The sequence below is a fragment of the Poecilia reticulata genome, chromosome 18, assembly GCF_904066995.2.
Source record: "Poecilia reticulata chromosome 18, P_reticulata-male-v2, whole genome shotgun sequence".
Taxonomy (NCBI): domain Eukaryota; kingdom Metazoa; phylum Chordata; class Actinopteri; order Cyprinodontiformes; family Poeciliidae; genus Poecilia; species Poecilia reticulata.
In genome coordinates this window covers 24,788,653-24,801,076 of record NC_088847.1, presented here as the reverse complement: position 1 = coordinate 24,801,076, position 12,424 = coordinate 24,788,653, and the positions used below count along the sequence as shown (strand labels likewise).

Genomic DNA, 12,424 nt, shown 5'->3' with positions numbered 1-12,424 from the left:
TGATGTCAGTATGTCAGCGACTTGTTCTGAGGTAAACTATGGCTGCAGGTTTTTCCAAGGAAATGAAAGAAGGATGACCAGGTGAGTTCGTCAGAAAGCTCAAATTGTATAAAAATGTAAATAATTTAACAAAGACAAACTGTAAATTACAGCATAGGCTCCCGCAATAGGGGCGTTGCGGCGCGGTGGTTAGCGCGGCGCCCCGCATACAGAGACTTCAGCCCGCGGTGGTCAGGAGTCCGACTCCCGTCCTCCATTCGCTGGACCCATCAGGCCTCTCTCCGCTCTCTCTGCCCCCTTACAGTCAGATTGCTGTCAAATAAACTAGTGGCGAAAAAATCCTATAAAAAAAAGAAGAAAAAAAAGAAAAACTACCTGGAGTAATGTGCGACACGTAATGATGTCAGGCTTTTTTATCCCCCAGCTGATCAGCGTCACCTGCGTACTGAAGCTTCTAACCTGGCAGCTTTACGCTCTTATAAAAATATGGTTTGACTACATCTGGAAACTAAGACCAAGCTTCATCCTGAGGGTCTGATAGAGGTGATCTCTGCCGCCGTCTGCGTGTCGGTTCAGAGCCGCTGCTGAGTCAGCAGAGCTTCCCGCTGCTGAGTCAGCAGAGCTTCCCGCTGCTCATCGGGCTGAGGAGCAGCGGGAAGCTTCGTTGGATTCAACTGTAACCAAACGGGATCCGTTCATAATAAGTTTGGTTGGTGAGGATCCAAAAGCGCCATGTGGTCAGTGTGATAATTTGACTCCTATAGGAGTAACTATCCAGAGATCATCAGTATCAGCAGGTGTTTAGAAAAAACAAAGAGTCAGACCGACTTTGTGACACCAACTTTTCTCTTCTGGTCACAAAGAATGATCTGTTTATTGCTCTTTTAATTCTGCATAATAGTCTTAGTAAAAGCGGGAGAAGGGGAGGGGGGGTCAATATTTGCTGTGAAAGTAGCTGATAAAGCCTCCAAGTAGTTGTGAAGGGTTTTTGCGCTTACGTCACTATGACGTCATGGCGACTAGTCGACATCGACTCGACTATTATTTTGATGTAGTCGACCTTAAAAAATATGTAGTCGTTCAACCCCTACTTCAGTCTATTTCAGAAAACTGGTTCATCTGATGGTTCACACATTTACCTGCATCAGAGAAACTCAGGATTCACCTGGGAGACGTTCATCAGTTCAACAATGAGCTAAAATGTTGTTTAGTTCAACAGAGACTCTGTAAAACATTTAGATTAACACAACAAAAGCATTTGAAACTGGAGAAAAGGGCACCTGCCTGCTGCACAGAAGCATTTGCATCACTCTCAAAAGAACAGGAAGTGGGTTTTCTGATGAGCTCAATACATGACCCCTGACCCCAAGGCTTCTAAATGCTGTGGTCTGCTTCTCATGCCGCCAACATCCTGCAGGTCCAGTTCAGACCAACCAGAAACAACCAGAATGTTCCAGAGAACTTTAACCGTCTGCTTGTTTAGAAGGACTGAATATTTCTGTCTCCAGTCCTGCAGCTGCTGCTCTGATCCGAGTTTCATTCTGCAGACACAGATCATTCAGAGAGGACAGGAGACGGACAACAGGGACAAATCAGCAGCAGAGACCCAGCAGCTGCGCCCCCTGCTGGACAAACCTCCAGCAGCAGAGACCCAGCAGCTGCGCCCCCTGCTGGACAAACCTAAAACAGCAGAGACCCAGCAGCTGCGCCCCCTGCTGGACAAACCTCCAGCAGCAGAGACCCAGCAGCTGCGCCCCCTGCTGGACAAACCTCCAGCAGCAGAGACCCAGCATTCAGAGTCACGTGACTCCATCAGCTGATGATGAAACATCCTCCTGCTGCCACCTACTGGCGGAGAGCTGATACTACAACTCAGCTGATAAACACACTGGGTCTTCTTCAGAAGAGGCTCAGATCTGGAACATCTGGACTAAAGCAGCTTGTCCTAGTCAAAGGCTCCAGTCCTGCTGTGATGAACTAACATGTTGGAGCAAAGCAGGATGTGTAGATGTCCAGATTATAATCCAGAAGAACCGAGCAGAACAAACCGCACAGCAGATGAAGGAGAGATGAACCAGAAAACATGTTTGACAGATTTATGTTGTAAACTTTTATTTACAGTCAGATTCTGAGTCAGAACTTTATTTTCATCTTAATGATGAATCAGTTCCAGATCATCCTGAACATGAAGTGATGAATGTTGAAGCACAGAGAGACTCTGAGACCTGAAGGAGAATGAAAACATCAGCTGAGCTGTAATACCAGCTGCCCGCCACTAGGTGGAGAGAAACCACAGCAGAACCAGAACCAGAACCAGAACCAGAACCAGAACCAGAACAACACCGTGTGAGTTTTACTCAACAGCAGATTTTAATTCACACAAATCTGCTTTTAATCATATATATAAATAAAGTAAAAACTGGATTTATTTGTTTTAATATTCAGATGTTTTGACCCATTTTGAAGTTTTGTATCTGTTGCAGGTAAGAAAAATAAAATGTCAAATAAAATGTTATGAATTTGTTTATCTTTTGGGTAAATGGCGTCTAATGGTCTGACTTTAGCTCCATCCAGCCAAAACAGTGATGAGTAAAATCTGAAACCTTTTCAAACTGAACCAGAAGCAGTGAAATCTATGTGGATGTAGAAATCACAAGAAGTGATGAAGATGAGGAGGAGCATCGGAGGAAGAGGACAGAGCTGCTGCTGCTGCTGCTACAAACAGCAGCTTCATAATATGTTTATCTGATCTGGCCTAAAAAAGGCTTTGGGGAATTACACAAAATGTTTGCTTAGAAATATGAACACATGAGTTCATGCAGGCAGGAACAGGAGGAGCTTCAGGGGAAAAACCAAAATGATTCGACATGTTTCAACCTGAAACCACCTTCTGGAAAAACTGAAAACATCAGAAAGTCGTTCTGCAGGAATAAAAACAAAACCGAAATACTTTACGGTTCAGTTAATATCATCGCAGTTAAAACCTTCATTTGGTAACAGGACAGACAAAAATAATGAAATATGTGTTGCAGAGAAAACGTCTTATATTCATCTGTATCACACGTTTCAGTAGCTCAGCAGTTCAAAGAGCTTCATATCATAAAAACAATAAACTGGGAAACAAACATGAAACATTACATTTCACCATCATTCAAATCATCAACACACATCAGATATAAATGTGTCCAAATGTAGAAAAATGAGCCAAACACATCCAGCTGAAAAATGGAAGAGGGTTTGATTTCCAGACTGTCCTCAGATGGAACAGCATTAAAGTTGGTTTGATTTGGTACAAACAAAATAAAGAAACTTGTGAAATGTGTTATTAAAACAATTAATTCAAACAGATTTTCAAAATTAAAAATACAATTTCCCTAACTTGAGAATTACAAATAAAAATGTTGGCACCAGAAAAGCAGCAGGTTTGTTAAATGGACCCTACGATACAGAAAAGCACCACTACATAAGCATTCTATATAAATTCATAAAAAATAACATACAACTTTACAAGAAACATTACTGTAAAGATGTGTAACATTTTAAAGGACCTCAAAGAAATCAACAAACTCACTTCCAGAAGGCCAACAGCCTGTCCAGACTGAAGCAGATTCTCACCTGAACAATTTATCTCCCCTTTGAATACAAATACACAAAACAGGTAAAACAAACGATATACTGAGGCCACAACCGCAGAAGTCGGTTTATATTTTAAATCCAACTCTCACGCCGTCACACAGTAATTCCCTCAACGGTTACAAAGGCCAAATCTCACTGCTCACATAAATCAATCAAAATAAAACCTCATCACTACAAAAAAGCAAAATCACCAGTAAAGTTTACAGTACCAAGCATATAATTTTTATGTTTTATTTATTTGCTAATTTTTTTATTTTTCTTTTACTTATTATTTGTCTACTAACATTATATATTATTCCCATGTCAGGTTATCAAGGTATGAAGTTTTTACTGCTATCTTTACAGCTTCAGATGGGGCCCACGGCTGTTCCACAGAAATGATGGCACATACAGGTCCTTCTCAAAAAATGTAGCATATTGTGATAAAGTTCATTATTTTCCATAATGCCATCCATCCATCCATCTTATCCGGGGTCGGGTTGCGGGGGCAGCAGCTTCAGAAGGGAGGCCCAGACTTCCCTCCTCAGCCACTTCTTCCAGCTCCTCCAGGAACCCCAAGGTGTTCCCAGGCCAGTGGAGACATCGTCCCTCCAGCGTGTCCTGGGTCTCCCCCGAGGCCTCCTCCCGGTGGGACATGCCCAAAACACCTCACCAGGGAGGCGTTCCGGGCATTTCCTTCTCCCCAGTCTTCCTCCAGACTCTGGCACCTTGATTTCCGAATGACATGCAAAATTTGCTTTCATCCGAAAAAGTACTTTGGACCACTGAGCAACAGTCCAGTGCTGCTTCTCTGTAGCCCAGGTCAGGCGCTTCTGCCGCCGTTTCTGGTTCAACAGAGGCTTGACCTTTGACCTGGGGAATGCGGCACCTGTAGCCCATTTCCTGCACACGCCTGAGCACGGTGGCTCTGGATGTTTCTACTCCAGACTCAGTCCACTGCTTCCCCCAAGGTCTGGAATCGGTCCATCTCCATCTTCCTCAGGGTCCGGTCACCTCTTCTTCTCGTTGTCCAGCGTTTTCTGCCACTTTTTCCTTCCCACTGAGGAGCCTTGATACTCTGGGAACAGCCTATTGGTTCAGAAATGTCTTTCTGTGTCTCACCTCTTGCTTGAGGGCGTCAATGATGTCCTTCTGGACAGCAGTCAGGTCAGCAGTCTGACCCATGATGGCGGTTTTGAGTAATGAACCAGGCTGGGAGTTTTTAAAAGCCTCAGGAATCTTTTGCAGGTGTTTAGAGTAACTTTGTTGATTCAGATGATGGTTAACGGCTCGTTCAGAGAACCTTTGCATGATATGCTCATTTTTTGAGACGGGGATTTTGGGTCTTCATGAGCTGTTTGCCAAAATTATCAGTATTAAAACAATAAAAGACCTGAAATGTGTCAGTTGGTGTGCAATGAATCTAAAATATGACAGTTTAATTTTTATCATTACATTATGGAAAACAATTAACTTTATCACAATATGCTAATTTGTTGAGAAGGACCTGTATATGCAGCTTTACGCTTAGAATCATGGCCGGCCCAAGGCAAAAGCAAACTAAGCAGCCGCTTGGGGCCCCTTCAGTGGAGCTGACTTTTTTTTTTCTGTTTTAAGCTGGATTGCAAGTGTGTCTGTTGCTCTGAGCGTTTCACTGGCAGAACAGATTTATTCCTAAAAGATATGTTTATAGAAGATAGGTTTATAGTTTATGCATTTAAAGCTGGACCAATCACACTGCTGGCACCTCTGCTCGTTGCCTCACATGCTGCAGTAGCTGGATTAAGTTTACCTCTTTGCGGAAACCGCGCACCTCCTTTCACTCAAACTGGACACAGGCTGACCTGTATGGATATTTATATAAACCCAATGTGAGGAATTATGATTCTTTCCAGAGGTTTTGATCAAGGTAGGACTTTAAACACCACTCTAGTTAGCTCTGGTTGCGCAGCTCTACGTGAATTTTGACTGACTGGTGAGCTGTGGTAAAGAAATGCCTCTAGCTGCTCACCTCACTCAGACATGGTCCTCTTTGTCTGACTGGCAGGAAGTGTAGGAATCAGAAGAAATGGTGCGCTTGACTGTGACCTTTGACACATCCATGTATGACGTGAACCCCTGGCCAACCAATCTAATCGATTCAAAGAGCTTTTCTGAATTGATATTGAATTGGAAAAAATCATTGAAATTCAGTGATGGGTGGATATTTTTACCTCTAAGCCTATAAATGATTCCAGAAACCACTAAACCTAAATCAGTCTGTAAAGAGAAGAAGTAGAAGAGCTGTCAGTCCGATCACCGGTCCAGAAGATCCAGCTATGCTTCCTCTGCCTAAGAGGATCCTTGACCCTGTGGAGGAGAACCAGCAGTGAGAACGAGGCGTCGGGTAGAAACTGAAGAACAAAACATCTTCAAACATCTCTGTCACAGGGAGGCCAAACGAGGCTGTCAGTGGAAACTGGCTTCACTCGGTGCTCAGTGACAAATCAGGTCTTTCTTTGTTCTGCAGGAAGACATTTTCTCCAACATGACCTGAGTTTGTGATTGTTGAAGATCAGCTTCTCTTCAGACCATCTGTTCTGTTTTTATCAAACAAAACCAAGTGGAGACGTCTCCATCCACAGCTTCCACCATCTCTGCCATCCTTCCCTCAGTTCCCATCTTTAGTCAACATCTGAAATACACCCTGATCATGATCATTCAGATTCCAGGTCCAAGAAATCACTGGGCTTGATGAACATTGTCCCTGACGGCTGACCTGTCAGGTAACCATCAGGTGGAGAGCAGTGGACAGACCAGACTGTCTCAGCAAAAGCATCAGCCGACATCTGGACTTCATCCGATGTGCCAAAACCGATCTGAGAAACTCAGAGCTTTAGAGGGAAACTCACTCAGCCAGGAGTCTGGATCTCTAAACCTGGACCTGACTTCAGCTCCATGACTCACAGCCTGTCTGATCTCTCATCTGTTTGCAGATGATGTGATGCTGTTTGTATCTGTAAGTTAAACTGATGTGGTGAAGAAGAAGCTGAGCTGAAAGACAAAGATGAGCTACAGAACCAGACAACAGAGACTAACGGGTCGGTCCTCCTCAGACTGACTTCACTCTGCCCTGTCACTGTCCTTCCTCCAGCTCAGACATGAAGCTGAGTCGTTTCTGGACAGCTTAGAGGTTGGCTGCTCTCAGTTGAGCTGGTTCTGGTTCAGATCTGAGATCCAGAAGGATCCGGATCTCTTCCAGCTGCAGAAGGAGCTGCCTGTAGGAACCATCAGTCTTTCTCCACTGAACATGTTACCTCTGTGGCTCTGTTAGGTGAAAATCCCTCAGTCAGGATTATTTAACACAGAGTCCACGGGATCACAAACCCATGAGCAGGTCGGATCCAGAGTGAGTTGGACTCTGACATCAGGCAGTTTCATAACGAGGATAAGAAACCCTGAACAATGGAGACACAGTGTGACTCCTGAGCAGCTGCAGTAAACAACATCTAACCCCACATATGCAACCCAGACTGGTTCATTTGGTGAGAGTTGATAAATACAGAGCATGAGCATCGGCTCATTAAAGAGCTTATATAATTTCCTCCACTCCCAGCTATGGATGAGTAAAAGACACGATATGGATGAAGAACATCTTAAGGCCTTAGAAAACATGATGACCAGCAGGAAGCTGCTGAAATCTGGTCCAGACAGACGGACAGACAGACTCACCTCGAGCAACGTCCAGGTTGACGATGCAGACGTGGTTTAAATTCCTGTTGTCTGCTCCATTATAAACGACTTGACATTTGTATGTTCCTCCATCTTCAGGCACAACGTTCCTCAGAACCAAAGACGTGTCTCCGTTCTGCATCTGTTTGTCCAGCAGATCCACCCGGTCCTTAAAAGATGGATGCTGCTGATCTGTGACAAACTGTGAACTTCTGAACAGAAGAACACGATATGAACCCAGATTATCCCTGGTCCAATCTACTACTTTGATAAGTCCGCTGTTCGTAAGCCGACATGGTAGAGTGACTTCCTGTCCAGGTTTCGCTGTGATGTTGATCTGATCTGAAGGAGAGGAAACCAGACATTCAAGACAGACTCTGGTTTCTGAGTTTCACCAAAAGAAGCACTGATGAAAAATCTGGTTAGAACATAAATAAATTACAGAATATTTAAATGATCTGGTTAAGCTCAGCTGTTCTGGTCTGTAAAGCAGTGAGACTCAGTGGAGTCAAAAAAATTATATTACAGTTTTCAACTTTTCAAGTTTCATGTTGAGATGCATTTTTAGTATTACTTATGTTTCTAAAAATAGATATGAGTGAATATTAAAGAAGAGAGGTAACTCAACCTTGTTACCAGACAGACTGGTTAGTTAACTGGTCACCAGTTTGACGTCTATCCCAGTGATTTATATGAAGGGATCCAGATTCACGATGACCCGACTCATCCTCTGTGATCCTCCTTTAAGATGCTGCAGTCTGGTAGAAAACTGTTGGTCTCACCAACAAAAACTAAACATTATACTTTTATAGTATGTAATTATATAAATAGATTTAGATTTTGACCAAGAGATCCCTCAAATAGATCAATTGTCTATTCACCTATTTAACAATATTTTTAATACAGTGATCTCAATAATGTCTTTTGCTAGTTCAAGATTTATGAAGTTGTTGTTTTATGGGTTTAATTTGTAAATATTGTAGAGATGATTTCTGTCAGATGTCAAAGACATTTCTCCATCTCAGTGGAGATGGATCATAAACGCATCTCATCTACTGTGGTTGATGTCTCGTTTTTCACAGGTTGTCACTCAGAGGTCTAACTTTTTTCGTCACTTAGAAAAGAAGCTCAAAGAAGGTAAGTTCCGTTAACGTGATGTTAGCAAAGCTAGCTGTATAGAGAGACATAAGCATTTGTAATGAAAAAAAGTTGTCACTCACTGCACTGAATTATTGTGCGGAGGTGTTGACTGACTTGTCGCATGTATGGGACAACGCTGTGACCAAAAGTCTGCAATATAGTGATGTGACATTCAGGAACAGTTGATTCTTCTGAACGGCTCTTTACTTAGAAAATAGGACTGGAGTGTCACTGAGAGCCGTTCTTTGTTCTTGTAATGCTCTGCATACACTGCAGTAGCTATTATTATTTTATTTAATCATGTACATTGATATGTTTTTAATTAACAGATAACTAAAACACAAGAACGAAAGAGCACGCACAGAATGCACATTGCTCTATGATTGTTTTTATTCACAGTGGCAGCTGTAATGTCTGCCATGGTGTCAGACTGCCTGGCTTCATGTAGCGGGAGGGAAGGTGAAAACAGTTACGGTGAGCACCTTGTGCTTGGTTACTTCTTGCTTGTTGCTCCTTGGTCAGTGTTCATAGTTGAGCGTTATTTACCGTCAGGGCATTGCCTCAATTGCTATGTTTAATGGTGCAGACAGTGGTGGTTTCTGACATGAGCAATATGGGCAAACGCCCAGGGCGTTATCTTTTTAGGGATGGCACGAGACCATCACGGATTGTAGCACAAAGATGGAAGCACTTCATTTTAATATTGGTAAAATGTATTAAGTATTTAATATCTAGGTGTTTTTTAGGGCTGTGTAATAATATCCATTTTGCGATATATATCAATATTTTCTTTCCTAGAAAAAAATCGATTTTCATCCACAAGTATCGTAACATCCAACTGTCACTCACTGCTTGCTTCACCAGGAGAGTAATTCGGTCATCAGGCTTAGAGTGATTCCTTCAGATGTTAAGTGTTAAAAAGGTATCAAACTATTCAGAGCAGGTACTTGGTGCACTTTATTTACTTTACAAATGCATGTAAGCTACAGTTTGTACTGTTTCAATTAAAAGAAACATGTTTTCTCACCACTTCTTTGATTCATTTTGCCCAGCTGTCAACTTTAAATCTGTGTCCATGTCCAACCAGAGCCAGGTATCGTGTATTTGGTGTTTTTAATCAGTTTTCAGTTAAATTAATTCAATCCAACTCTATAACAGTCACAAAATGTCACCAAAATCACTCTGTCCCTCTAAAATCTTTCAGAAAATCGCAAAAGTGTATTGAATTGTATCGTTTGCTGAATATCGCAATATATATCATATCGTGAGCAGAAAATTGTGTATCGTATCGTGATATTATTGTATCACTACAGCCCTCGTGTTTTTATGGGAATATGGATCTTTCAGATCATTTTGAGAAGCAATTGTGATCATATTTTACATTTTATCGTGTCCTGTAGCGCAGGCCGCTGGTCTTGGTCTCGACTTGGTCTCGGACCCTAAAAGTCTTGGTCTTAATCTTGGGTTAGGTGGTATTGACCACTACACTGTCATCAGTACATCATCAGTTAGGAAGGTACAAGGTTCAGTAAAATCACTTAGAAAACTGTACAGCAGCTTAATGATATTACAAAATATATTATTTTCTTTTGAGTACGTGAGAATTCTCAAAAGCAAAAACTTCTTTAAATTGAGTAAACTTCAGACTGAGCAACTTAACACGTAGTTGAGTATAATATCAATACTTTTACTCAAGTACTAGAATTATCTATTTAATCTCTTTCACTCTTTTCAACTTCTACCAAAGTATTTGTGGCTCTGTAGGTTAATCAATAAATATTAGAGAACATGAAAATAAAGCAAATCAAAAAATAACTGATTAAAGGAAAATGTTCTGTTTTGTCTTTGTTCTGAATGTATCCATCTGAATTCACATTCAAACAGACTTTATTAATCCTAGAGGGAAATTAAACAATGTAAATAATAATAATGTAAACTCCCCAGGTTTTTATTTGTTAGTTTTTCTGTTATTATTCTGTTGTTATTTGTAGGGTAACAGTAAATTTGCACTAATTTGTTGGTCTGTAATGATTGTTCTGCATTAGTTGGTGAATAAAAATAAAAATGTCTGTAAAGTTCTAGAGTTGAGTAGTTGGACAAAATCAACCAGCAAAAGACAGAAAACAGCAGAAAACAGCAGAAAACGGCAGCAGATCAAACTGGACTCTGTCATCCAGAACCATCTGAACCTCCTAAAACTTTACTGCCATAAACATCAACATTTCCTCAGTAAAGGAGGTTAGTGTGAGTTTCTGATGTGTTTCAGCTGTTTAGGTGGAACTTACCAGAAAACGGGTAACAAACGCCTGAAACCAGAACCAGAACCAGCAGCTGCGTTAAAGTCGCCATGAGGAAAAACAACCTTCACGATCATAAGACGTGTCTGAACTGAAGCTACAGACAAAGCAGTTCAGGTATTTCCTCTTTTTAAAAAACAGCAGCTGTTGCAAAGAGGCGGGATTATTTTAGTCTAAAATAAAATCTAAACAACTGTAATTTCTCTCAGTAAAACAAAGTTTTTTTAAAGTATTTTGAAGATGATGGATGAAGTCAGACACCAGTTAAACCAGAAAAACAACTAGACTGGTCAAACCTGAACTGAAGGTCTATTTTATTCATCCACAAGCAAAAGTGTTCAAATCTGGACAGAAGAATAAACCAACTATTTGTTATGTTACTATTTCATTAGCTAAAGCATAAATTATATTATTCTGTATTTAATTCTTTATTAAATCCAAAATAAAACATACAAAATAAGAGCAATGATAACTTCCAACAGGATCTTATCAGGATTTCAGAAACCCTTCAGACTCTGTCTAACTGATTTGGGGAGGTTCCAGTTGGCCCAGTGGATCCGCTCTCCTCCAACATGTCCATTCCTGCAGCAGCTGCAGAAAAGTTCCTACCTCAGCCAACAGCACCACTCCCTCCTGGTGCTTCACCCCTTTTCTTGATGGGTTTGATGCAGCCGTCAGCTCAGACTGGACATTTTCACTGGAGCGGCTTCAACAGCGACACTCAGCGCGACACGGTTTGTTTGCAAAAGACTCTAACTGTGGCAAAAAGTTTAAAACAACAGCAAATACTATCTACTGTTACATAAGGGACAATGAAACACAGCATTTATTGTCAGTGCAGCCCAAGAGTTAAAAGATGTGGAAGAGTTTGATGTTGTGGTTTAGTGGCTCCACATGATACGGAGCTTCAGTTGTCATGTCCCACAGAGATAAAAATATGAACCACCATCTGATGTGACTCATTTAGTTTACTGTAAAAATCAGAGCTTTGTGTCAGTGAAGCATCTTCAGATCCAACAACTTAAATTCCAACTTTACCTAAATAATCATTTTTTTTTATTTTGCTGAGTTCAGACTCTGTCTTCTTACTCACTGCAGGTTCAGGTACTAAATATTAATATTAATTTAACTCTGACAGACAATTGTACATAATCACCTGCACAACTTGTTGAAAGAAATGAGAAAATGATTTTCTGATTTGACACTGTGATTTGAATATTGAGCAAGAAGTTTTGATCATTTTAACTCTGTTCTGAGAAATGACCCAAAGCTACTGAGGAAACCTGCATCGTGAACCAGCATTGAACCTCCTGCAGCCTGAGAACGACGCTCAAGAGGAGCATTGAATGTCACAGCAGGGGGTCCTGTTGAATAAAAACCTGATAGAAGCGCACACAGGGTCAGTGTGACGCCACTGGACTGCAGACAGAGTAAAAAGCTCCTGGGGTCCAGATGACTCCATCTGTTAAGACTGCAGGAGGAACGACCAGAGAGAACTCTGAGGTCGAAGATAGAAACAGTCAGGATTTTCAACCGTAATGTTTAGTATTAATTAACTCAACACCAGGTGGCGCTGATGTTCTGTACAGATACATTACAGGAGCTTCTGTATTCCAGTAACTACCATTATTAATGCATCACTCATGTTCATCATAGAGGTT

The 12,424-nt window shown here is 41.4% G+C and overlaps 1 protein-coding gene across 1 annotated transcript; it reads right to left on the bottom strand.

The window, feature by feature from the left end:
- Window positions 1–2,086: 2,086 nt before the first annotated feature.
- LOC145548542 (butyrophilin subfamily 2 member A2-like) lies at window positions 2,087–10,875 on the bottom strand. Its single transcript, XM_081599095.1, has 3 exons — window positions 10,752–10,875; window positions 7,327–7,668; window positions 2,087–5,964 (listed from the first exon to the last, which is right to left on the bottom strand). Exons 1-3 carry the CDS (start codon window positions 10,813–10,815, stop codon window positions 5,870–5,872), a joined length of 501 nt encoding a protein of 166 aa, XP_081455221.1. The 5' UTR covers window positions 10,816–10,875; the 3' UTR covers window positions 2,087–5,869.
- Between the last annotated feature and the right edge of the window lie 1,549 nt (window positions 10,876–12,424).